This window comes from Carcharodon carcharias, chromosome 21 (assembly GCF_017639515.1).
Source record: "Carcharodon carcharias isolate sCarCar2 chromosome 21, sCarCar2.pri, whole genome shotgun sequence".
Taxonomy (NCBI): Eukaryota; Metazoa; Chordata; class Chondrichthyes; order Lamniformes; family Lamnidae; genus Carcharodon; species Carcharodon carcharias.
This window is the reverse complement of record NC_054487.1, coordinates 27,200,493-27,228,291: the sequence shown is the minus strand read 5'-3', so window position 1 is coordinate 27,228,291 and position 27,799 is coordinate 27,200,493. Positions and strand designations below refer to the sequence as shown.

The window sequence follows — 27,799 nt, the reverse complement described above, 5'->3', positions numbered from 1 at the left end:
ATTCCAAAAGAAACATATTTTCCAATAATATTATATACATTATAGCTTCATGTCATCCCCCTCCCTATCAAAAAATGAACTGTCATAATTCTAAAAGACTGCTTTATTTTAATAGCCCATTTCACACTATCTCCTATACTTATTACACTTATTACATTACCAGATGCAATGCATTAACATAACAATATCTATATACACACCAGTACTTGGTATCAATAGAAATCACCCCAGTTCAGTGTCTAGATTTTTTTTTAATTGTTCCATTTTCCTTTAAGCTTCAAACTCTTGATAATGCATCTGCGAACAGATTTTCCCCTCCAGCAATACGTATAATCCGTAGATTAAATTGTCATAAGAATAGACTCCACCTGAAAAGCCATGCACTTTTGGCTCGAAATTGATCCAAAAACTTCAAATGATTATGGTCTGTGTAATCCATTGTTTCTGATGAATTGGTTGCAACATAAATTTCAAAATGCTGCAATGCTAACACCAAACTCAAAGTCTCTTTATTGTTCATTGAATATCTTCTTTGATGTACATTCAGCTTCTCTGAAAAATAGCCTATTGGTTTTTCAATTCCAGTGTCATCTTCTTGTAACAGTACAGCCCCAATGCCTATGTCACTTGCGCCAATGGCCAACTTGAATTGCCTGGCATAATTGGGTACTGCCAACACTGGTGTCATAGTCAATACAATGTTCAAAGTATCAAATGACTTCTGATACCCCAGTGTCCATTGAAACTTCTTGTTCTTTCTTAATAGTTTAGTCAGTGGAGCAATCAATTGGCTAAAATTCGGTACAAATTTCCAGTAAAACCCATTCATGCCCAGAAATTTCAAAACCTCTCGTTTTGTCGTAGGCACTGGGAAATCTACGATAGCTTTGATTTTCGCATCTCTCAGAGCTGTAAATAATTCTTCCAGATGCTGTAAATGCTCATCCCACACCTGACTGAAAACAATTAGGTCATCAATATACAGCACACAATTGCTGAGACCTGCAATTACTTTGCCAGTGTCTGATAAGTCGCAGGTGCATTCTTCATACCAAATGGCATAACTTTAAACTGATATAGTCCACTTGACGTTACAAAAGCTGATATCACCTTTGCTCTCTCCAACAACTGTACCTGCCAATATCCTTTTAGCAAATCAATTTTTGTGATAAATTTCGATTGTCTCATTTCTCAATGCAATCCTCCAACCGTGGTATGGGATATGAAACCGCTTTTGTCACCGCATTCACCTTTCAATAGTCTACACATAGTCTTTGTGTTCCATCCAGTTTTGGTACCAGTACAATAGGCGAACTCCTGTCACTGCAACTAGACTCAATTATATAATTTTGAAGCATGCAATCAATTTCTTTTTGTACTTGTGATAACTTTGCTGGATTTAATCTATGAAGTTGTTGCCTTGCCTTATTGAAGATTGACATTTCTATATATACATCATGTAAAGCTAAATGTGTCTTTCCCAACTTACTTCCACAAATAGGCTTGTGTGACTGCAATAGCTTTTCTAAATCACTTTGACACTTGCTTGGAAGGTAACTCAACATTTCATTTAAATGTTCAAGCACCGCCTCATTATCTAATTTGATTAGACGAAAATTAATTTCAGAGTCCTGCACTTCTACCTTTCTTATCATCCACCATCGTTAATATCTCTTTTTGTTCTCCTTCCCTGTCAAAGTATGTTTTAAGCATATTTACATGACACACCCTCTGCTTTTTTCTTCTATCTGGAGTATTTATTAAATAATTTACTTCACTCAAATTATTTCCAATCCTGTACAACCCACTAAACCTTGCATTTAATGAATCACCTAGTCCTGGTAACAAAACTAGTACTTTCTTCCCAGAAACAAAACTTCTAGTTTTAGCATTCTTTTCTGCTTTCAATTTCATCAATTGCTGTGATGTCTTTAAATGTTCCCTAGCCAACTCACATGCTTTGTTCAATCTTTCCCTGAAATTTGATACATAATCCAGGAGAATAGTTTCTGAATTTTGACCCACCAATTTCTCATGAATCAACTTCAGTGGTCCCCTTACCTCATGACCATAAACTAGTTCAAAAGGGCTAAAACCAATCGATGCATTAGAAGCATCTCTAATAGCAAATAACGAGAATGGAATTCCAGTATCCCAATCCTGTGCATAATCATGACAGAATGCTCTTATCATATCTTTTAAAGTTTGATGCCATCTTTCCAAAGCTCCTTGTGACTCCGGATGATAAGCTGTTGACTTAAATTGTTTTATCCCCAAACTGTCCATTACTTCCTTAAACAGCTGTGACATGAAATTTGACCTCTGATTGTATTTCCTTAGATAAACCATATCTTGTAAAAAATTTAATTAACTCCTCCACAATCTTCACAGTTGTAATATTTCTTAAAGGTATCATTCGGGTAGACATATCCATTATTGTCAATAAATAATGACTTCCACTTTTTACCTTGGGGAAGAGTACTACATAATCAATCATGGCCCTGGTAAAAGGTTCTGAAATGCTGGGATTGGGATTAAAGACACTGTCTTATTCATTGCTTGTAGTTTTTCTGTTATTTGATATGTATAACAGGTTCTACAGAATTTGACTACATCCCTATGCAATCTTGACCAAATAAATACCTCTGTATCATTTCTTGTGATGTCCTAATTCCTAAATGTCCTCCCATTGGAATTTCATGAGCAATCCTCAGAATTTCATTTCTATACCTTAATGGGATAACAATCTGATGCACTTCCCTTCAGCTTTCATTTGCTGAGACATGATCCAACCTCCATTTTCTTATTAAAATATCTCTTTGCAGATAATAACAGACTGGAATACATTTTGCTTCGGTTTCTGAATAAACTTTCTGATATAACTGTTTTAATTGCAAATAATTTTTCTGTAACTCCACTAATCTCTTTGATTTAAACACTTCAACTGAACTGTCCTGCCTTCCTTCCTCTTGAACAATGTTATCAAACACAGTGCCAGTTAATTGGATTTTGACGTCTTCTTGCCTTTGAACTGCCTGTCCTTCTTGTTTATCTTGTTCTTCCCGATGAGCCTTTGATTTCATTATAACACAACCAGAAAACAATCCAGGATGTTCCTTCTGTAACACCTCTGCTGAAAACACTTCTACAGGCTGCTCAACTACCAAAGGCATCACCCACATTTGTGATCCAGCTATATCATTACCCAGAATAAATCGAACCCCTGAAATATGTAATTTTTCCAACTATAACTTCACCAGTCTTCCATTTGCTCTTTAAATTTACCTCTCACAACAGAATAGATTTAGCATCTCCACAAACCCCATTTTTATTACCTTTTCCTGCAATACCCCCTTTGAACAACAAATATCACTATCCCACAATATTAAGGATAGACTAGTCTCTGTGTCTCTTAAAATTTTAACATCTTTACCTTCTCCACCCTGTACATACGGAAAGACTTTCCCTTCACACACAAAATCTTTAAGCATTTCTGCAATCTGCACCTCAGAATTCTCTTGAATAAACTGTTGAATAAGTTCTCTTGAATAAATGGTAAAGAAGGCAAATGGTATGTTGGCCTTCATAGCAAGAGGATTCGAGTCCGGAGCAGGGATGTCTTGCTGCAATTATACAGGGCCTTGGTGAGACCACACCTGAACTATTGCGTGCAGTTTTGGTCGCCTTACCTGAGGAAGGATGTTCTTGCTATAGAGGGAGTGCAGTGAAGGTTTACCAGACTGATTCCTGGGATGGTGGGTCTGACATATGAGGAGAGTTTGAGTCGGTTAGGATTATATTCGCTGGAGTTCAGAAGAATGAGGGGGGATCTCATAGAAACCTTAAAAATTCTAACAGGACTAGACAGGGTAGATGCAGGAAGGATGTTCCTGATGGTGGGGCAGTCGAGAACTAGGGGTCACAGTCTGAGGATATGGGGTAGACCATTTATGACTGAGATGAGGAGAAATGTCTTCACCCAGAAAGTGGTGAGCCTGTGGAATTTGCTACCACAGAAAGTAGTTGAGGCCAATACATTGTATGTTTTCAAGAAAGAGTTAGATAGCTCTTGTGGTGAAAGGGATCAAAGGATATGGGGAGAAAGTGGGAGCAGGCTATTGAGTTGGATGATCAGCCATGATCATAGTGATTGGGGGAGCAGGCTCGAAGGGCAGAATGGCCTACTCCTGCTCCTATTTTCTACATTTCTATGTTTCTATGTTTAAACTGTGAACACATTCCCACTTCTTTACCTTTCACTGTTTGTCCCTGTTTCACCTATACACAAACTATTGTGCCTGAACCTCAGAACCCACAGTACTTTTACTCCAAGAGCTTTTTTGTACCCCAACGATTCCTACAGACTTTTCCTGCAATCTTCAACACACTGATTTTGTGTGCCCCACTTTATTACAACGAAAACACCTCAATTTTCTAATGTCACTTCTACCTTCAGCACCTTCCTCTTTATTCTGAGAAAAAAAACTTTTTGGGAACTTCCAGCTCCTCCTTCTCTTCCTTCCTTTCACCTTCCACTTTTTATCCTTTTCCAATTTGAAAGGATGACAAAAAAAACGTTTAGCTCCATGAACTAACTCATAATCATCAGCTATCTCTGCTGCTTGTCTTACAGTTTCAACCCTCTGTTCCTCCACATGAGTTCTCACCACCAAAGTGATTGAATCTTTAAATTCTTCCAAAAGAATGACTTCCCTAAGAGCTGCATAGGTTGTCTCTATTTTTCACACCCATATCCACCGGTCAAAATTACTTTGTTTTACTTTTGAAAACTCAATATAAGTTTGCCCAGCTGTTTTCTCATAATATTAAATTTCTGAAGTATGCTTCAGGAACCAACTCATATGTACTCAAAATAGTCTTTTTCACCACATCATAATTCACTGACATTTCTTCTGATAGCGAAGCATATACCTCAAGCGCCCTACCTAACAACTTAGACTATAATAATAACGCCCAGTTTTCCTGTGGCCATGTCCACAGTTTAGCTAACCTCTCAAATGAAATAAAGAAGGCTTCAATATATTTTTCTTCAAACTTTGAAAGAGCTTGTACAAATTTAAACATATCCCTACTGGGTTCTACTCTTCCTCACCTAATGGCATCTCTTTTTTAACTGCCAACATTTGCAGTTGGAATTCTCTCTCTCTCTCTCTCTCTCTTTCTCTTTCCTCCTTCTCCATCTTCACAATTTTGAATTCCCTTTCTTCTAATTCAAGCTTTTTCATTTGTAGCCAATGTCTCACTACCTCCAGTTGTGACTCACTAGCATCAGGTTTCACTTCCAACTATAGATGCTGTGCTATACTTTTAACTATATCTGATTTCCTAGCACCCTCAGGTAACCCCAATTTTAACTTATCTGCCAATTCTTGTTCGCTTAGTTTTGGCTATTTTCTCCAACCCAATCAGAATTATCTCTTCTACTCCCAGACAAGTCTTAGCAATTGCCAAAGCCATCTTTCAGTCTCACCACTTCTAAAAACCTCACCAACTCCTGAATTCAAAGTGCCTCTCATATTTGTAAGCTTAAGATTCACCAATTCCAAACCAAGCAAAGAATTAGAAATATTTTTATCCTGGACGAGCCCCCAGTTGTTATGAGAGTGCAATTTGTTCAAGCTGAGCTATTCAAAAATCCCAGAGGGAAACTTTAAACAACTGTCATAACCTATATTTGTAAGTGGTATGTTTGAGATGCAACTCTAAATTCAGGGATCAGAGCCCCCAGTTCTTGACAGGTTTTATATTAAACTAAATGAAACATTTTATTAATTTACACAAGTTAAATACATGGCTACAAATTACTACTGTCATAACTTTTAACAAATTCCTAAACTAATCACCATTAAGGCAACAGCAACCCATACATTTTTAAGCAGACACCAGGCAAAGCATTTTTACCTTATGAGTTCAAAATTAGGTTCCTTTCATTTTGGTTCCTGTGGAGTCAATTGGCGGCTTACAACTGCTTTGATCTTACATTGCCTCTGCTCTGCATGCATGAAAACTGCTGAATTTATACCTAGCACAGGTCATTGAATGTAAATTGTCATTGTATCACCAGCCTCTCCTAACAAGAAAACTCCTTTCATAGTACCGATTTTATTAGCAATATAAACATATTGCTTGGTCTCTGTTCACTAGGTGCCAGATTTCACCCCACGTCTTGAATGCATTATTCAAAAAATGCAAATACAGTTTACCTCTCTTACATCTCAAAATGAGCACACATCAAAGCACCCAGACAAGCTGGCTTTAATCCAATTAAGACCACCCACAGATTAAACCTCTATTTTAAAAGAAAAATACTTTCCAATAATATATACATTAATAGCTTCATGACACTGATCCTTTATGAGCGACCCTTAGCATCTCTCCACATCAGTCAGCAATATTTCCCAAGTCCTTGGTCAACACAGGCGTGCATGAGGCTCTCACTTTTACATGTTATCCCACATTTGATTACTGTCAACTGCATAAAAATATACAAGTCATTATAGATTTAATGTCAAGAACTTTAACTCTCATTAAACATTAAGGGCTTCTGTTATTAACAAACTATCATCCAATAAAACATTGGCTAGTCCATGCATTTACATGCATGCTTACGGTCACTTCCCATGTACCAGGAGTTGATATGGAGACAAGCTGCCGTCTTTCTTGATCTGGTGCATTAGATGGCCAAGGCCCGCTACTTCTGGGTGCCTGAGGCCATCTGGGGCTCCTTTATGTGTGCAGAGGCCGCCTTAGTCATCAGGCCAGCATGTAGTGATGGTGTCACCATCAAAGGGGCTGAATATTTGTCTTCACCTATCAATGCAGCCTGAGCGGAGCCCCCATTGCTTTCATGTTGCCCTTCTCTGCCCTTTCAGGCCCCAAATGCACTCCTGTGGTCCCCTGAAGTGCTTTCGCTTTTGGCAATGGGAAAATCTCACCCACCCATTTCTCCATAGACCTTATTAACAAGGTCATGCCATGGAATTCTGTGTGCACCCACTGCATCCACTCAATGATATGCTCCATGTGTCTCTCCATGAGGGTCGCCACTTTTTCAATGAAGGATCCCACGCATTCACATGTCAGAAATATGAGTCACCCATAGGCTTATTTACACATGGGACTGCAGTGCCTCTGGAAACTCCAATAGATGCTCACAAATTCAACACTGCTGCTTTGTTGATGATGCCCAAGACTCACCATCTGCATGGAGCTGAGCATTGCTTGGGCTCTCCTCACCCCTCCAAGAGGAAGGAGCCACAGTTGTCGCTGCCTCGCCTCCATTATTTCCTAAAGTAAGTGGCTGTGCAATGTTGACCAAATTGCGCCACCTATTCTACACACAACAAAGCCCACCATTGTGAATGTATCTGTGCTGGTGGAGGGTGTACTGGAATAAAGTGACGCAGTGTCTTGAGATGGTGTTGTATTCTCTGAGCTTTCCAGGGTTGTATGAGCCCTGTGTGTTCCTCATCTGCTGCTGTGCCCATTGGAGAGACATAATTTAAGTGAAACACATGGTCAGGTTGGTCAGGTGCTTCCCGTGGTGTTAAGACCTACCCACACATGGGGCAGAATAATACAGGGAGTGGATGGCACATCCCTTTCCCCCCATGCCCCAGAAACCACATCAGCTTGGGGCTAATATGCTCCACGCTGACGTGCCCCAAAGCCCTAAAGCTCTAAAACCCTGCCCTCTAGTACTGCTGGCCAATCAGATTGGCTGGCAGCTCCATCAATGCCGGCAGCACCAGGAAGGCCTCAGTGGCAGCTGCTGGGACTACAGGAAAAGAGGAACATCAAAGCCCATGGATCCCCAGAGCAGTTAAGTCCAGGGCCTTGGGGCGGGAGGGTTTGGGTAGGCTTGGTAGAGGGGCTGGGTTTAAGGGCGGGAAGGGGTAGGAAGGATGGGGTTCGACCTAAGGGGGGCTACCCCATGATCAGCCAAGGGCAGCCTCCGAAGAGTGACCCACCCCCTTCCTTACTTTCCTTTAAACATTTAAGTTTAAAAGCGAGCTTCCTGCTCCTGCCCTGCTGCCCATGCCAAACGTTTTATGGCATGGATAGCATGTTATCAGGGTCAGTTGGCTTAAAAAAAGCCTAATTGACCCTTAATTATTCATTTAAATATAGCGGCAGGCTGCCAATTTTGGCACCTGCCTGCAGCTCCCCACCGTCCTGTATTATGGGGGAGAGCTTTAGGGTGGGCGGGAAGGTGGTTGGTGGGCGGGAAGGTTGTGGGTGGGCACCCGTGGGCACCCACCCCATTTTATGTGCTCTCCATGAGAAACATGCCTGCTGGGGGCACATAAAATTCAGCCCATGAACTAGAGGATATTGGGCACAACCATCAGTTTACACACTCTCCATAACTTCCACACCTATCTCACCCTCAGCAACAGGGTGCCCTGCCATGGGGCTTCCGATCTCCTCCTCCATCGGTGTCAGTTCAGCAATGAAAGGCATGTCACCAACTGTTCATTCATTCCCTGACATTCTGAGTGTGATTCTCCAGCAAGCACAGACTTACGTAGTTGCCTTCTCATGGCCCCTCTGCCTTGTTACTTAAGGCACTGTAAATACGCAGCAGCAAGCCATTGGGATGGCATGGTGAGGCAGCCATTCAGCCATTTAAATTAAGCATTCACCCATCATTGATCATGAGGTTTGGGGGACTGTGAATTAGACTTCTCCATGTTCACAGTGGTGCCTGGCGTTGCCTCATGCATGGGTTTACCTACCACCTGGCTTCACAGTTTTTAAATTCATGCTGGACTTCCAGTTTGCAACTCTCAATGCCACTCACTGTTCCAGACAACAGCAGGTCATTAGATTGACTCTTCCTGGTTCTGGAGTCATTCCTCCGCTGCTTCTAATAATGTGAACCCTTCCTTTTTGCTTGTGTCTTCAGCCTGCCTGACTGCTGCACATGTGCCTTTAAAAATGGTGCCTCATGCTCGCTGCTGGCTCCAGAATCCAGCCGCCACTGTTAATTGAATGGCTCTCCTGTCTGCCAGCCTTTAATTGGTTCTTGATGGTAAAATCGTGTAGGAAGTCCCACCCCCACCCACCCATGCTGCTGGCCCACATTTCTGCCCAGTGTTGGGTCATCCATCCGATTGGTAAAGCTCAGGCCTAAATATTGAAACTGACCAGCAGATGAAGTCAACCACCAATTTGTAGTCCAAGGGACTGAAATGTAGGAAGTTTGAAGAGGAATCAGTTATCTGTGTTGTGGCACTAAAGTTTCCACCTTCATTCACAAAATGTAGATCAAAGTCCGGTTAGGGGTGGGGATGGGCAAGTTTTTTATTCTAGTCAAGGGACTGTGCTAGGGGCAAGCCTAGGGAGGTTCATAGATTGAGAATTCTGGCCATTATTTTCTCCCAAGGCTCAATAGTGTGAATTCCCAGAGAGGACTGAATATTTTCTACATTCTGGTGTTTCATGCCTGGAGACTTTTGGACCCTTCAAGGACCTTTTGCTTTATCATCAATGCAGCAGGATGCTATTCCAATTTTCCAACCAGCAGTCATGGCACATCCCTCTGTTGCATATGTACAGGCAAGAACCATCTGCTCTAATTATTAAAATAACTCCAATTCAAATCTTTGAAGAATTTTGTGCATCATCTTTTCCTATCAATTTTTGTTATGCTATAAATTAAAACTGGTTAATAAACCAATGTGTGCATTGCCCTTCATAGGACAAGGGAAAGTGGTATTACATGGGTTAATATCATGATGTCAGTGCATAATAATGTTAGAAATATTACAAGGTGCCATTTCCCAGCACATAACCTCCCATAATGTTGACTCCAGCCTGTCTTAACTCTAAGAATGTTGAAGGATGTATCACATCAGAGTGAAGAAAAACTTAGAAAGTGTGTAATCATTTTTGCGCAATCTACACAGTTACCCAGTAGCGTTTTCTGCAGTGCATGAGTGGCACTAGTTCTCTTCCCTCCTTTAGTAACTCCAAAAAATACCGCAAAGTAGCATTTAATTGCTGATTTTTTTCTAAATTCATCTGTTTTTGAAATATTTCTAAAAATTTATAGTTGTAAGCTCACAGAACCACATATCACATTATATACTGAGATTTAATGCTCCAAAGACTAATAAGAAAATGTTGCAAGTCTCCTGAGATTTTACACCATAGGTATCTACAGAAGAATTCATAAAGAACTTGCACTGAAGCAGTGTCACATTTTCTTAAAGACAAATATAATTTCTGCAATATTTTCCTTAACTGTTTAAGTAGCAAAGTGTTCACACAATCTTTTGGGAGCCTTTTTACTGGACAAGTTAAAAATCAAACTAAGAAATATTTTAAGATTTTAGTACCTTTAGCTGGCAAGAAGAATAAAATAGTATTCATCATGTGATATTAAAAGTCTTGATTCCTTAAAATGATATTTAATTATGTAATTTGTTTATATACTTTTTTGATAATCAACCCACCCCTCTCAAATTGTTTTTAATATCCACTATCTTATTTTTAAACGACCATTTATTTAAAATATGCGAAATTGGATGTTATATTGGACTTAAACTTTGGTTCATTCCAGCAGGGATCAATCCCAACACCTGATAGCAACTGCACTTAAAGAAAAATTGACAGAGGAAACCTCAAACAGACATTAAGCATGCTTGTTTCTATATGCCAATCAACTCGTGCCTGTTACAGGAATTTAAATGTTCATCACCAAGAGTAGCTCAGTAACACTACTGACCGAGCTGGCTGAGTCCTAAAGGACATAGCTGCTAGACTTGGTCTGCAGCAGGTGGTGAGGGAACCCGCAAGAAAGAAAATCCTATTTGACCTCAGCCACACCAACCTAACTGTCATAGATACATATGACCACGGCAGTATTGGTAGGGGTGGCCACCGCACAATCCTCGTGGAGATGAAGTCCCATCTTCACGTTGAGGATACTCTTAACCTTATTGTGTGGCGCTAACACCCTGCTAAATGATAAAGATTTTGAACAGATCTAGCAATTCAAAACTGGACATTCAGTGTCACTGGGGGCCATCAGCAGCAGCAGAATTGTATACAACAACAATCTATAACCTTATGGCCTGGCAACCCTACCATTACCATCATGCTGAGGAAATCAAACCTGCTTCAACGAAAAAGGAGCAGTACCAGACATACCTTAAAAGGAGGTGTCTACCTGGTAAAGCTACAACACAGGACTACTTACATGCCAAATAGCAGAAGCAGCATGCAATAGACAGAGCTAAATGATCTCACAACCAGCAGATCAGATCTAAGCTCCGCAGTCCTGCCACATTCAGTTGTGAATGGCAGTGGACAATTAAACTGGAGGAGGAGGCTCCACAAATATCCCCATCCTCAATGATGGGGGAGCCCAGCACATCAGTACAAAGTTGAAGCATTTGCAACAATCTTCAGCCAGAAGTGCCGAGTGGATGATCTATCTCAGCCTCCTCCTGAGGTCCCCAGTATCACAGATGCCAGTCTTCAGCCAATTCGATTCATTCCACATGATGTCAAGAAACAGCTGAAGGCACTGGATACTACAAAGGCTATGGGCCCTGACCACATTCCGGGCAATAGTGCGGCCCCTAGCCAAGTTGTTCCAGTACAGCTACTACACTGGCATCAACCCGGCAATGTGGAAAATTGCCCAGGTATGTCCTGTCCACAAAAAGCAGGACAAATCTAACCCAGCCAATTATTGCTCCATTAGTCTATTCTCAATCTTCAGCAAAGTGATGGAATGGGCATTGACAGTGCTATCAAGCAGCACTACTCAGCAATAACCTGCTTACTGATGCTCAATTTGGATTCTGGTTCTGCCAGGGCCAGCCAGCCCCTGACCTCATTATAGCCTTGGTCTAAATATGGACAAAAGAGCTTAACTCAAGAAGTGAGACGAGAGTGACTGCCCTTGACATCAAGGCAGCATTTGACTGATTGTGGCATCAAGGAACCCCAGCAAAATTGGAGTCGATTGGAATCAGCTTGTAAACTCTCCACTATTTGGAGTCTTACCTGGCATAAAGGAGGATTATTGTGGTTGTTGGAGGTCAGTCATCTCAGTGTAAGGACATCACAGCAGGAGTTCTTTAGGGTAGTGTCCTAGGTCCAACCATCTTAAGCTGCTACATCAATGATCTTTCCTTGAATGATCACAAGGTTAGAAATGGGGATGTTCACTGATGACTGCACAGTGTTCAGTACCATTCACAACTCTTCAGATACTGAAGCAGTCCATGCCCATATGCAGCAAGACCTGGACAACATTCAGGCTTGGGCTGTTAAGTGGCAAGTAACATTTGCACCACACAAGTGCCAGGCAATGACCATCTCCAACAAGAAAGAATCCATTGACATTCTATGGCATTACCATCACTGAATCCCCAATCAACAACATCCTGAGGGTTACCAATGGCCAAAAACTGAACTGGACTAGCCATATAAATACGGTGGCTACAAGTCAGAGGCTAGGAATTTTGTGGCAAGTAACTCATCTCCTGATTCCCCAAATCCAGTCCAACTGAGCATATGTTTCTTTTACTCCTCTGTGTTTACTATAGGAATGCTAAGTGACTTTTTTTTACTTTCTTAAACTATGTATAATTTAGAATGAATTAATTCTAAATTGTATGTATCACTCCATAAAATGTAAGGAAAGTTTGGAAAATAGAAATGGCACACTGAAATACTAGAGTGTGCTGTTCTAAGAATGGAGATCAAGGCACTTTGGGGTAGGTTTGTGGATGTCTTCTATTTAGGCGTCTAATGCCAATTTATTTTTCTTAGCAGTACCATGATACCTGCTATTCACAAAGATTGACAATACTCATGAAACCAATCACTGCTGACCAGTTCAGCACCTTAATAAAGAGGTAATAAATTACTTCAACAATATATATTGAAAATAAAACAGGTTACTTAATCCAAATGTGCAGGTCAGAAAGTTCAGAGGAATGGCTGAGAAAATAACAAGCAAGACTTCTCACCCTCTGTAAAGTACCTCCCCATTTTGGTATTGGCTACAATTAGCAACTCATCATTATTGCAAATTATATTGGACTCTTCTGTGTCCCTTACTTGAGAAATAAAATTATTTCTCAGCATTTCCTGGAAAATATATGAAAAACACAAGCTCAGTGTAAGATGCGGTAACCCAATATTATCAATAACAATGCCATTCTTCATTTTGTATATGCTATATAATATTAGTTCAGTCACAAATGTGAACAAATAAGAAAATAATTGTAAACCTTAGAAATTGCAATTAGTAACATCAGCAGATGAATGTTTAGTGTGTTCAGTTGACATCCCTCTGTCCACTACATGAGCAGTTAACCATATTTAGTTTAAAACAATTAATAAAAGAATGGATTAAAACCTGTATTAAAATAGCTAACAGAAGAAAGTTACCCAAACACTTTAAACATTCATCTACTGCTATTGCATACATTAATTTTTAAGTCTAAACAGCAGTTCTGTTTTTGTGAAGTATTTAAACCATACCTGTTATCTTATACAAACATGTAAATTAGGAGCAGGAGTAGGCCATTTGGTCCCTTGAGCCTGCTTCACCAATCATTAAGATCATGGCTGATCTGATTGTGGCCTCAACCCCACATTCCGCCTACCTCCGATAACCTTTGACTTCCTTGTTAGTAAAGATCTATCTACCTCTGCCTTAAGAACATTCAATGACCCTGCCTCCACCACTCTATGGGGAACAGAGTTCCAAAGACTCACAACCCTCTGAGAGAAATAAATTATTCTCATCTCCGTCTTAAGTAAGGAGGTAGGGGAGATCCCTTATTTTTAAACTGTGTCCCTTAGTTCTAGTCTTTCCAGAAGGGAAAGCATAATTTCAGCATCCATCTGTCAAGTTCCATCAGGATCTCACATGTTTCAATAAGATTACCTCTCATTCTTCTAAACTCCAACAGGCCCAGCCTGTTTAATCTTTCCTCATAAGATAACATCCCCATCCCAGGTATCAGCCAAGTGAACCTTCTCTGAACTGCGTCTAACGCATTTATATCCTTTCTAGAATAAGGAGACCAAAATTGTACATAGTACTCCAAATGTGGTCTCGCCAAAATCATGGACAACTATAGCAAAACATTATTAGTTTTATATTCTATTCCCCTTGCAATAAATGACAACATTCCATTTGCCTTCCTAATCACTTCCTGTACCTTTATGCTAACTTCTTGTGATTCATGTACTAGGACACCCAGATCTCTCTGTACCTCAGTGTTCTGCAATCTCTCTCAATTTAAATAATATGCTGTTTTTTATTCTTCCTGTTAAAGTAGACAAGTTCACATTTTCCCTGATTATACTCTATCTGCCAAATTTGTTCTCACTCACTGTCCCTTTGCAGACTCCTTATGTTCTCTTCATAACTTACTTTCCTACCTATCTTTGTGTCATTTCCAAATTTAGCAACCATACATTTCATCCAAGTCAGTGATATATATTGTAAATATTTGAGGACCCAGCACTGCTCCCTGTGGCATTCCACTTGTCACATATTGCCAACCTGAAAATGACCCATTTATGCCAACCTTCTGTTTCCTGGGCCAGAATTTTACATTCAGCGTGTGGGAGCAGACCCGACATGCTGGAACAGAAAATGACGCACAATGATGTCGGGCGTGCATCTCAACATCAATGTGCACCATCATGATATTTCAATAGGCGGGTGCGCTATGAGGACGGAGGCACGTCCACCATTAATTAACAGGCCAGTTAAGACCCTTGAGGCACCAACTGAATTTGATTTCATCCAGCCTGTGCGATTTTCAGGGCATCACATGGGTGCAACGGGCAGGCGGGTAGGCCACATTTTCAAAAACCTCACCCACAGGCAGGATAAGAGGGGTGAGTGGGCTTGCTAATATGAATTGTTAGTACTTTAGATTATAACTTACTGCTGCTTGCTTGTTTGAACAGGGCAACTTAATTTCACTTCAGAGCTGCTTTGACAGAAATAACAGGACTCCGGAAGAGTCATACCACTTGGGGCCTTCCAGGTATCAGATAGCCTTCCCTTACCCTGGGTTTGGGTTTGTGGTCTCTGCTGGAGGCACTTCCTCTGAGGAGGAAGAGAGGGCCAGAAGGGGGAGGAAGCCACGTGTCCCTATTCAGCCTCCAGGGGAGCAACCTATGGGAGGAGAGGCGCAGACACAAGGAATGGAGGGCCAACAGGAAGTCCAAGGTGGAAGAGGCCACAGAAAAAGCCACTATCTTGCTGCCAGGGTTTACAGGGGCGATGCAGCTACCTCAATATGTCTGAGATGCAATGCCGAAGGAGGATCTGCCTCTCAAGGGAGACAGTGACCTCCATCTGCTCCTGAGATCAGCTCCAACTGTGTGGGTAGACACCCCATGCCAATACCGCTGAAGATCAAAGTGGTCCTCAACTTCTATGTCTCCGGCTCTTTCCAGGGATTGGTGGGTGATCTTTGTGGAGTCTCCCAATTAGCTGTCCACAGTTGTGTCAAGCTGGTGACAGACGCTCTTTTCAGGCGTGCATTGACTTTCATTCACTACCGCATGGACGAAGCCAGCCAGGCAAAGTGAGCCAGAGGCTTTGCAGTGATTGCAGATAGTGTGTGACTATAGGATGCAGATTCTGCAAGTCTATGCAAGGTATCCAGGCAGCTCCCATGACGCTTACATCTTGAGAGACTCCCCCGTGCCGAGGTTCTTCAGTGCTCCAAACCGGCTGGATAGATGGCTGCTGGGCAACAAGGGCTATCCCCTCAAAAGATGGCTCATGACACCTCACCGCCATTCAAGAACATAGGCCAAGCAGCAGTACAATAGGAGCCATGCCTCCACAGGGCGGTGGTAGAGGGAGCCATAGGTCTTCTCAAGATGCACTTCTTATGTCTGGACCATGTAAAATGGCAGTGCAGCCCCCATGATTGGGTCAGCTCCGCCCGCCCGACGAACAGAAAATTCAGCCCATTAGGTATTCTTATGTGCTTAATAGGAAAAAGAAGGAAACAAATCACGTTTTTTTAGAGAACTGCATTTATCATAGAAATAACTGACCTGGTTTAACCAAAATGCAAAAAGACTACATCAATGTAAACTTTAAATTCTTATCAAAGATAAACAATGAATATGTCAATCTATTCTTTCACAAAGCAAATAAGTTTTGTAAAAGTGAGGATTCCATTTGTTTACTAATTTCAACTAAATTTTGCCATCTTAACCATCAATGTATTCATTGGTTTCCAATTGTAAAATAAGATAAGACCACAGAAAAATATAGTTGAACATGTTTTTAAATGTTTTAATTCAATTGCTTGATTTTTAAATCAGGACAAATGAATATATTTTTAATTACAGAAATTACTAGCTAATGTTGTTCATTGAATTTTGTTCAGAATGTTAAAAAGAAAAATTAAGGATGAGGCAGGTGCTAAAATAAAATTCAAGTGTTATTCTACTTTCCATGTCATGATTTTTGGTGAAAGATTGTTCTATAAAATATAACAGTATGCGTAAATCTTTCCCTCAGTACTTATATAGTGCATTGCATTTTTTTTAGATTTATGATTTATGAGCTAACTAATTAAAAAGTGGAACTTGAGCAACTTCTTCACACCAAAAAGTTGGCAATTTATGCTGGAGGTTGTCACTCAACTGAAATATTGGGCGAAGTTTTATGGGCGCCCGCTGGTCAGTTTGCAGGTCCATAAAATTCACCAGTTGCCTTCCCATTGCCTACCTATCCACCCCTGACCAGCCCTTCCCTGGGTATTCCCTTCCGCACCCACTGCAAGAGCCCAGACTTAGCTGATCAGCGAATTTGATTGGCCGAATGGTCTCTGAAGTGGGACTTCCTTCGGTTTGAGGATCGGAAATCCCGTCTCTAGCCAATTAACACTCCTTGGACCATTAAATGTCTCTGGGGCTGCTGTGATCCACTGAACATTTTCGAGGCAGGGTGGGAAACCCTGCCATCTAAAAAAGCTGGCCCACTGAAAACAAAGAAAAAATCAGATTTGTGTTTCAATAGACCTATGGGCTGAGAGGAAAGAAAGGATCTTAGAGGACCTATGTGATAAATAATATTACCTGAGTATCCTATTGCTCCAGCAACTAATATTATTGATTATCTGCATAACAATTATCATTATAGTTTGAAAAGTATTTCACTGTGTGAAATACATTGAACTGTTTCTATCAAATAACACACTATATAAATAAGCGTGAATAGGAGTGTTGCACATAATGATAGGAGCATATCCGTTAAACTAAAAGATATGATTTGCATGAAGTTGTATCTGTATGAGATATGCATGTCTTTAATTTCAGTGCATGTACTAAAAGCACAATACTGTCCATGATCTTTTAATCCTTTCATTCTTCTAGTTCTGGATCTGCTAACTTTTTCTCTCTGTTAATCTTCCTTCATTTTTTCAGATGCAGGATGCCATGGGCTATGAGCTACCTTGGGTCTATTTTGTGAGCCTGGTCATCTTTGGATCCTTCTTCGTTTTAAATCTGGTTCTTGGTGTATTGAGCGGGTAAGCTGTCAGTTTGATATCTTCACTCCCCCCCATCCTTCCCTTCCAATTATCTGTTTCTGACTGTGACAGTTAATCTTTTTCTATTTTTTCCTCCCTGCACTATCCTTTAGGAAAAAATAGGGAAATGTTGTTTTAATTACTGCCTTTTTATCATACATATTACAAGGACAGGTGACATTAACATCCTCAAGTTCTAAGCTACCCACTCAGTTCATTAGTTTATTGAAGCAGGACACCATGATGTTTCTACATCTGATCTCAAGTTATATTAAACCAGCACTTTAAAAGCAAAACTATGATGACATGGCAGGATAGTGAGGGTTCCCTGGCATCAGTTTCAGGAAAATTGCACTCTTCAGTATATACTATGATACATTAATGACTTGGTGTTGAAGGTCCAGGGCACATTTTAAAATTTGCAAATGACACAGTACTTGGAAATATCGTAAATGGTAATTTCAAGAGGACGTAGATAAGCTGGTAGAATTGGTAGATACATGCAGATGAAATTCAACACAGTAACAAGTGAGGTGATAGGAAGAATGAGGAGAGACAATACAAGCAAATGTTACAATTTCAAAAAGGGTGCAAGAACAAGAGACATGTGGGTGTTTGTATACACATCTTTGAAGAGGTACAAAAGCCAGGAATTTATGCCAAACCTATAGAAAGCATTAGTTTGGCCCCAGCTGGAGTATTATGATTAATTCTGAGTACCACATTTTAGGAAGAATGTTAAGACTTTGGAGGTAGTACAGAAGAGATTTACTGGAACAGTTCCAGCTTTGAGGGATTACAGTTCCATGAATAGACTAGAGAACTGTTTGTTTTCCTTAAAGTGAGGAGATAAGAGGAAAGTTAATAGAGGTGTTTAAAATCATGAGAATTCAGATAGAATAAATAAAGAAAAACTGTTCCTAACAGCTGGTGGGTCAATAACCGGAGAGCACAGATTTAAGGTGGTTAGCAAAAGAACCACAGGCAACATGAAGAAAAACTTTTTACGCAACAAGTGGTTAAGATTTGGGATGCGCTGCCTGGTAAGATAATTGAGACAGATAGAAAAGTCACTTGCTTGAAGGGGAAAAAATGCTTGAAGAGGAAAAAAATGCAGAGTTATGGGGAGTGGAACTAACTACATTGCTCTCTGGCGCTTTGTTGATGAGCCAAATGGCCTCCCTCTGTACTCTACACTTCTACAAAGAGTAAGAAGTATAAATATAGACTAAATGCTAACATTTTGGAGGAGCAAAGAGATTTAAAGGTTCATATATCCAGATCGTTAAAACTGAGAAGACAAGTTGATAAAGCTCTGGGGAGACAGGCACAGATTTTAAGTTTTACAAAGAGAGGACTAGAACACAAAAGCAAAGAGCTGAACTTGTAAACACCATTGGTTAGGCACAGTTAGAATATTGGTGCCTTACTTTATGAAAGGTGTCAATGCTATGGAGAGGGCAGAGATTCACTAATACGATATCAAGGACATGAGAATTTGTAGCATAGTGTCAATGTCACTGGACTAGTAATCCTGAGGCCTAGACTAATGATCTGGGGAAATGGGTTCAAATCCCACCATGGCAGCTGGTGGCATTTAAAATTCAATTAATAACTCTGATTATTATTAATTAGAAATTCATAATTCTGGAATTGAAAGCTGGTCTCAGTAATGGTGACTATCATCTGTTGTTGTAAAATCCCATCTGGCTCACTGAGGCCCTTTAGTCTAGCTCACTGAGGCCCTTTAGGGAAAGAAATCTGTCATCCTTACCCAGTCTGGCCTAGATGTGATTCCAGTAGTGTGGTTGACTCTTAATTGCCCTCTGACCTAGCAAGTTGAAGGGCAATTAGGGATGGGCAACTAATGCTGGTCTTGCCAGTGACATCCATATCGCATGAAAGAATGAATTTTTAAAAAATTATTTTCAGGAAAGTTTAGAGGTAATTTTGGGTCTATTTACTAGAATTGGGAAGATTAAGAAGAAATTAAATTGAGTTGTTTAACATTATAAAAGATTTCTATACTGTTAATAGAAGAAAATTATTTCTGCTGATCAGTAAGATGATAAATAGACAGTGTTTAAGATAATCACCAAGAAAGAAATAAGGCAGAAGCTCAGAAAATTTCTTTTATGCAACCTGTTGCTAGTATGTGGAGTTCCTTGACAGAAACTGAGTTGCAAGCATAATTGTTTTTAATAGAGAAGCAAATGACTATTTGAAAATAGGTATGCAAATATGACGAAACCCATACCTTTTTCAGAGCACCTATAAAAACACAGTGGGCTGAATGACCTTCTTCTGTGCAGTAAAATTCTAATGAGCTGAAAATTTACAAACCCTCCAGGGTACTCTGACTGTAACTCTACTGTGAGTGTACCACTATAGCTGTGAATTAGGCTGCAATCTAATATAATTTGCTCTAGATCTTCTGCAGGAATGTTCTACATTAAACATGGCAGAGCTTTCACCTAACCCAAACAAGCAATTGGGGCCAGAATGGGAAACACCTATATTAGCAGTTCCAACTTTCCTGGCCCACAGAGGGGCCCAGTGTCTTACTGATGGTGAGGCAAGGCATGTAACCAGAAGTGGACTCTATATGGGATTGCAATCTGCATCCCTGAAGGAAATAAAGCGCTTTTTAAATAATCAAATGTGGCCCCCTTACAAAAGGGACTGCACAGGGAACCGGTGACTCCCCCCTCCTCCCCCCAGTCCCACTTCAGATCCAATTGAAGTAATTTGAAATTCATCAAACTTTCTAAATACCAGTAAAAGGTTTTTGTCATGTTAACATGAGTTCCAAAATACTATTCTTGTGATTAGAACAAAATTCACATTGTTCAGTGCTTGTGGCATTTTTTGGAAGTAATTCATGAGAATTTTGTGATAATCATTTGAAAGATTACTGTTCAAATGGCATCATAAAAGTTGACTACAATTCAGTTGGGGATTTTTTACTTGTGAATTATTCAGTCAGCTTTGTTTATGCAAATGTAGATGATATGCCACTTAAGGTAAAAGTTTATCCCATAAGCGAGGGAAACCAGATTATTTACAATGTATAACGGTGGGAAGGTTGACAGGGGAGGGGAGGAGAGTGAAGAAGAAGGGCAGACAGGAAGGCTGGGGGTTGCTGTGCACAGGAGCTAATAAGCTCTAAGTTTCTGGGAGCAGGTAAGTTGGAGCAACCTAGAAGACTGAGGCAGAAATTCAAACTTAGGAGTAAAGGGGAGATTGGAGGGAAAATGCCCAAAGAGGGTATTCCAGGTCAGCTGCCTGGCATTCATTTCTAAAAATTAATTACAGTTTATGTTTACAATCTCATTCACACCCTACTTATCTCTTTTTACCAACATACTTGATGCCACTGTCATCCCACGCCCTTTGGTTGCACTACTGTGACACCGGATGGCCAAAGCTTGCAATAGAATGTAGACGTATAAAGATATAAATAGCTCTATTTCTCTCTCTGCAGATGCTGCCAGAGACCTGCTGAGTATTTCCAGCATTTTCTGTTTTTCTTTAAAATAGTAGCTATCATTCTACCAACTCGGATGTTATAGAGCTCAGATATTACTGATGTTAGCTAAATGTTAGCTTTAACATTGAAAATCCTTACCATAGTACCACCAATAGTTTGCAGTCAACCAGGAGGTGCGCCATTGAGAGTTGCGGCTGTCCTCAATTTGTAGGGTGTGAGTATGTTCCAATAGGGACTAGAGGATTTTAGAAGGGGCATAGTCTTTTTTAGCTCCTGTGTCAATGGGAGTGCTTCATTAGCTTTCAGCCGATGTTGCTTTGAGGAAGATGTTTTCTCTGCAGATGTCAAATGAATATGGCCATTCAAGTCAGACCATCACCCAAAAAACTGAATTTCTGCCTGAGAGATCCATGTCTGGTGGCATCACAATCAGTCAGCTAAAGCCATCGAATGGATTGTTAACTTCAACATCAAACTATAACTGCTGCCCCAGCCAAATGAAAAAATCTATAGGCGTGGCATGTATTACAGAAAAATATTATAGGTTTTCAGTGCATTTTGAAATGTAATTTTCTGAACTACCTGCATTTGTCATACACAACAGATTGTGGAAGTGAGAACACTGATGCAGAAGAGAAGAATATGGAACAATTGTTAGAAATGAAAAGTAATCGGTCCTTAAAAATATCTGCTGAATTCAAGGAGCAGAATTTTGCTTTTGGCGTGCAGGATCGGTGGTGCAGGCAGGGGCAGTTGGGAAGCCGAACACCGCCCGCAATTGACAGCGCACCACAATTTCATGCTGGTGGGCCAATTAAGGCCCACCCAGCGTGATAAGCGAGCAGCATGGAGCTGCCTCAGGGAGATGAAGAAGATATTGAAAAAACTAATAAACAGCAGAAAAATGTAATAAAACATGTCCCCTCTTATGACTCTGTCACATGAGCAGGGACATGTTTTTAATTAAAAAAATAAAGTTTTTATTTTATTTGTATTTGGTTTTGGAAACCTTAACCCGCCTCTGGATGAGGTTTCCAAAAAAAGCCTGCCTGTCAACCATTAGATTGAACAGTATAAAATTAATGTCATTTGATAACTTAATAGCCTTAATAGGCCTTTTAATTGTTGGCGGGCACGCTGCCAGCTCAGGCATGCGCCTGCCGACTGAACTATCGCGTGACTGCGCATTGATGTTGGCATGCTTGGTAGATGTCATCGCGTGTCATTCACATTTGGTTGGGTCGAGCACATACCTGCCCGCCGAGCTAAAAATTCTGGCCAAGGTGAATAAATCACTGGGTCCCTGTGGCATGCAATTTATGGTGTTAAAAGAAGCTGGGGAGGAGGTGGCAGAGATCATGCTTGAATTTTCTTTCAGCATAAAGTTTATGCCAGGAAATATCTTAAGGTATCCAGTAGTACACCTCTGCTCAAAAAGGGAGAGATGGATAAATCAGGTCATAATAGACATGTTATTTTAATTTCAGTTATGAGCATCTTCAGAATTTAAGGTCAAGTTGGTAAGAATTTAGAAATGCATGACTGAATCAAGAAAAGCAATCACAGATTTATTAAAGGCAAGACATGTTTGATTAAATTAATAGAATTCTGTGGAGAAGTTGCAATGCACAGATAAAGCACTAGAGGAAGTGTATATGGACCTTTGAAAGTTCTCAGAGGAAGATTTTACAAAGAAATTCCGGTTTTTGATATAAAAAGAAGAATGATATGGATTGAAAATTGGAGGACTGACAGGAAACAATGGGTTAGGGTTAATGAATGGTGCTTGGATTGAATAGGGTTGGAAGTGGTGTAGACCAGTAATCAGGGCTGCGTTCGTTTACATTCATAATTTTACATAAGATTTGGACTTGAGCATAGGAGTTCCTCAGGGTATTGTCCATACCCGACAATCTTCAGGTGCTTCATCATTCACCTTCCTTCCATCATAAGATCAGAAGCGGGGATGTTCATTGATGATAGCACAGTGTCCACGACTCCTCAGATACTGAAGCAGGATGTGTCCATATGGAGCAAGACCTGGACAACATTCAAGTTTGAGCTGATAAGTGGCAAGTAACATTTGCACAAAGGAAGTGCCAGGCAATGACCATCTCCAGCAAGAGAAAATCTAACCATCTCCCCTTGACATCCAATTGCATTACCAAAGCTGAATCATCCATCCTGAACATCCTGAGGATTACCATTCACCAGAAACTGAACATCTAAATCCTGTGGTTACAGTCAGAAACTTGGAATTCTGCAGCAAGTAACTTATGTCCTGAATCCTCAAAGCCTGTCCACCATCTACAAGTACAAATCAAGAGTGTCATGGAATACTCTCCACTTGCCTAGGTGAGTGCAGCTCCAACAACATTCAAGAAGCTCTGTACCATCTAGGACAAAGCAACCCATTTGATTGGCACCCCATCCACAAACTTCAACCTTCACTCCCTCCACTACTATTGCACAGTGGTACCATATACAAGATGCACTGTTGCAACTCGCCAAACCTCCTTCAATAGCACCTTCCAAACCCACGACTTCTACCACCTAGAAGGACCAGGGCAGCACATGGGAACATCATTACCCACAAGTTCCCCTCCAAGCCACACACCACCCTGTTAGAGCTATATCGCCGTTCCTTCACTGTCACTGGGTCAAAATCCTGGAACTCCCTTTTTAACAGCACTGTGGTGTACCTACACCACATGGACTGCAACAGTTCAACAATGCAGCTCATTCACCGTCTTCTTAAATGCAATTAGGAATGAGCAACAAATTTGGCCTTGCCAGCAATGCTCACATCCCATGAAAGAATATAAAATGTCGTCTTGAAACTGCTGTAATCTATTATTAAGGAAGTCATAACAATGCACTTAGAAAATCATAGACAAAATCGGACGAAGTCAACAAAAGGAAAATCATGTTTGACAAAGCTATTCGATTTTTTTGAGGATATAACCAGAAGGGGAGATAAAGTGAACCAGTACGTGTAGCATACTTGATTTCCAAAAGGCATTTGATAATGCCACAAAAAGGCTAATCTAAGACATAAGGGCATATGTGTTGGGGGTAATATATTAAGGTGGATGGAGGATTGATTAACAGATAGGAAGCAGAGTAGGGATAAATTCAGCATTTTCAATTTGGCTGGCTGTTAACTCGTGGATTGTTGAAAGGAAAGGTGCTGAGGCTTCGGCTATTTATGATCTATATTAATAGCTTAGATGAAGAGACTTGGGGCGGAATTTTCCCAAATTCGCAATAAGTGCAGTAGCGGGCGGGCAAAATGGCATCCTACCCACCAACGGCGAAGGCGGATTTTTATGTCATATCATCCCAAACTTGCCACATTATTTATAAATTCCTGGGAAACACACCATTTCCATGATGGGCAAACTCTCATTCGCCCTCCCGCCATCACCCTGCCATTGCATCATGTTGGCTGCCATATTTAAAAGGAAGCCGCCAGCACGCCATTCATTACTACCAGCTCACCACCGCTGCCCGGGAGACATGGCCAGAAAAACAACCGCAGCACCCCCCCCCCTCTCCTGGTTTAATGACGAGCCCCTCGAGCGACTGCTGGATGCAGTGGAGGCCCGACGGGACGTCCTGTACCTCTGCTCTGGCCGCAGGACGGACAGCAACATGACCAACCTGGATTAGGAGGCGGTGGCAACGGTGGTCAATGCCAATGCCCTTCACAAGAAGACAGCCACCCAGTGCCACAAGAGGATGAATGATCTACTCTGTTCCACCTGTGTAAGTCACTCTTTTCATCACTCTCAACTCACAAACCCAGCACACATCCACAGGGCCCTCACTCACTGCCAGGTCAAGGGACATCACCATTCAATCTCTCACACGCCTTCATTGTCCTCAGCCTGTATGTGGGACCATTCACCACCCTCACAGGCCAGGCATATTTATCATCTGACCTGGCAGGGCCTGTTTATACTTTCTCCATCTCTATTCATGCTGGACAAGCTGGCACATAACAGAAGGGAGTGATCACGGTGGCGGAATGCCCAAAATCAAGGTCCTAACTGACTTTGAAAACAGAGCCATCCAGCTGGCCATCTAGACTGTTCCTGTGCTGACAGTGAGGCCGGCGCTGCTTTACCAAGTGAGGATCCAGCAGTGTAATATCCATTAGACAACCATGCCGTGTGTGATGTGTCCTCTTTCACAGGCCACATGCCATGCATTAATTATCTCTCCTTGTTTTCGCAGACATATCTGCCAAACAGCCAACAGAGTCCATGACCCAGGGCCTCCAATCAAGCCTTGAACAAACCTCCAAATGGGAATCTGAAGGCACCCTCCTCGAAGTTCCGTCACAGCGCTCACCTACACCCTGCACCTTCTCAGAGTCACACACCTCGGTGGGAGCTAGCTATAAAATAGACACAGGATCACATTGTCTGATCCACAGCAGGCGGCGGCAGGGACTTCCCAGGTCCCTGGCATTCAGAGGACTGCTGGAGGCCAGAAATTTGTTGAGTCGGCGTCAGACGATGAGCCTCTGGACTCGGTCATGTCATAGTTGCTGGAGCTGCAAAGGCAAGCTCAGGGACACCAGGAAGGGATGTGCGCTGCACTCCTCAGATTTCAAGGCACGATGGAAGAGTCCATCTGCCTTCAGGCTGAGATGATAGCGCCAGCATACCAACACACTGAGTCCAACACTAATAGGATGACAGGAGCATTCTCACAGAGGGTATTTGCCTTGCCATAAGCCAGGCTGGAGTCAAATGTTCACAAATGCACTGTGAGGATCTATGGGGTCACCTCACTGCATGTCGTCATCGTCCTCCACAAATCTAGCAGCTATGAGGGCCTCCAGAGTGCGTCTGCCTCATCTAGCCAGTGTGAGGGCTTCATTCCCATCATCGTGCCTCCGAGGACCTCCTCACCCTCATCCCCATCGGCATCCTCTTCATCAGAAGAAACTTGCAGCTCCTCCAGCTTGCCCTTAGCCAGCCCATCTCCCCGTTGGAGCACCAGGTTGTAAAGGGTGCAGCAGATGACAAAGATGCGTGACACCTTCTGCGGAATGTATTGCAGGGCTCCACCAGACCAGTCCAGGCACCAGAACCTCATCTTCAGCATTCCGATGGTCTGTTCCACAAAGTTGCGAGCTGCAGCATGAGCCTTATTGTAGCGTCGCTCTGCTGCAGTCTGAGGCTGCCGCACGGGTGTCATCAGCTACGGCCTCTGAGGGTAGCCCTTATCCCCAAGGAACCATCCCTGCAGCTTCTATGGACCCTGGGACACTGCAGGGACCTGTGACTAACTGAGGATGTAGGCGTCGTGAATACTCCCTGGAAACTGTGCACACATCTGCAGAATGTGTTTCTAGTGGTCACATACCAGCTGCACATTCAGTGAGTGCAATCCCTTGCGGTTGATGTAGTCTACCATGTGCAGCGACGGAGACCTGAGTGCTACATGGGTGCAGTTGATTGCACCCTGCTCCTGTAGGAATCCTGAGATCCAAGCAAATCCAATGGCCCTTTTATCCTGGCTATCCTAGTCCCGGGCAAAATGAACAAAATTGTGTGCCCTCGAGAAGATGGCATCTGTGACCTCATGGATGCATTTGTGGGTGGTGGTTTGTGAGAAGTCATCTGTGGAGCCCTGAAAGGGGCCACTGGCATAGAAATTGAGCACCGTGGTCTGTTCCACAGCCACTGGCATTGGATGCCCTCCATGTCCCCTTGGTGCCAAGTCCTGTAGTAAGTGGCAGATGTGAGTGACCAGGTCCCTAGACACACACAGTCATCAGAGACACTGGTTCTTGGTCATCTGGAGGAATGACGGGCAGTGTCTATAGACCCTGGGTGTCACTAGGTGCCGACCAGCCACGGCGCGCTGTTGCTCCTGTGTGTGGGAGCCCCGGCAGCCCCTTCTTCCTGAGGTTGCTGCTCCTGCCTTTTCATGGCCAGATGCCTCAGTTGCTCTCTCCTCCATCTTTTTCGCTCTCTGTAAGGGATCAGGTATACAGCTAGGTCACCAGGCTCCATACTCCTGATGTGGTCCTCCTGCGGCATGAAAGAGAGAGAAAGACGTGGTTAGCATTGATGAATTTAGCACCTTTCCTGGCCCTGTGTGACAGCCCCTTAACCCTTCCCTCGGATGGCCACAGATGAATGTGCTGCATGGCTGCCCTATCAGCCTGCGACATGGAGGTAGACAGCTCCTATCTGGGTTGCTGAGATTGCAAGGGGCTGTGAGCACCTCCAGCAATGACTGCTGCGTAGTCAGCATTGTCGAGGAAATTGTACAACATATGCAGTCCAACTGCTCTGCAGTCCAGTAAAGTGGTCACGGACTCGCAATCTGTGCCAGGGGTGGGGAGAGGTGGGGGAATGGGGTGGGGGGTGGCGGGTAAGGGGGAGGGTGTGGGGGGTAAGGTCAGGAGTACTTGATGGCTCTTTGGTGCCTGAACTGTCTCAGTTGCAGAAGAATGGTCAATGGCCACTTCCCTCGCCTACGATTTCTTGTGCGGGGGATCCAATGCCAGGGCAGCAGTTACCTCTCCCATGCCGGACAACAGCAATAGGCACCTCCGAGCGGGGCAGCAGTTGCCCACTGCCCCACGACAACAGCAACAGTTGCCTTCGAGGCTGGGCAGCGGTTACCGCCGGTCAACCCCCACCCCTGACAACAGTCACCTCCCTGACAAGGCAGCAGTTGCCCCCGGACACCACCCCTCCTCGAAAACAGTCATCTC

At 42.2% G+C, this 27,799-nt stretch overlaps 1 protein-coding gene across 1 annotated transcript in view; it reads left to right on the top strand.

Annotated features, from left to right (window-relative positions):
• Positions 1–27,799, top strand: part of cacna1c (calcium channel, voltage-dependent, L type, alpha 1C subunit) — a 1,373,114-nt gene that overhangs the window by 695,592 nt on the left and 649,723 nt on the right. The window contains exon 8 of the mRNA XM_041215565.1: positions 17,464–17,567. Coding sequence (XP_041071499.1) covers positions 17,464–17,567 — 104 coding nt within the window. The remainder of the gene's footprint in view (positions 1–17,463; positions 17,568–27,799) is intronic.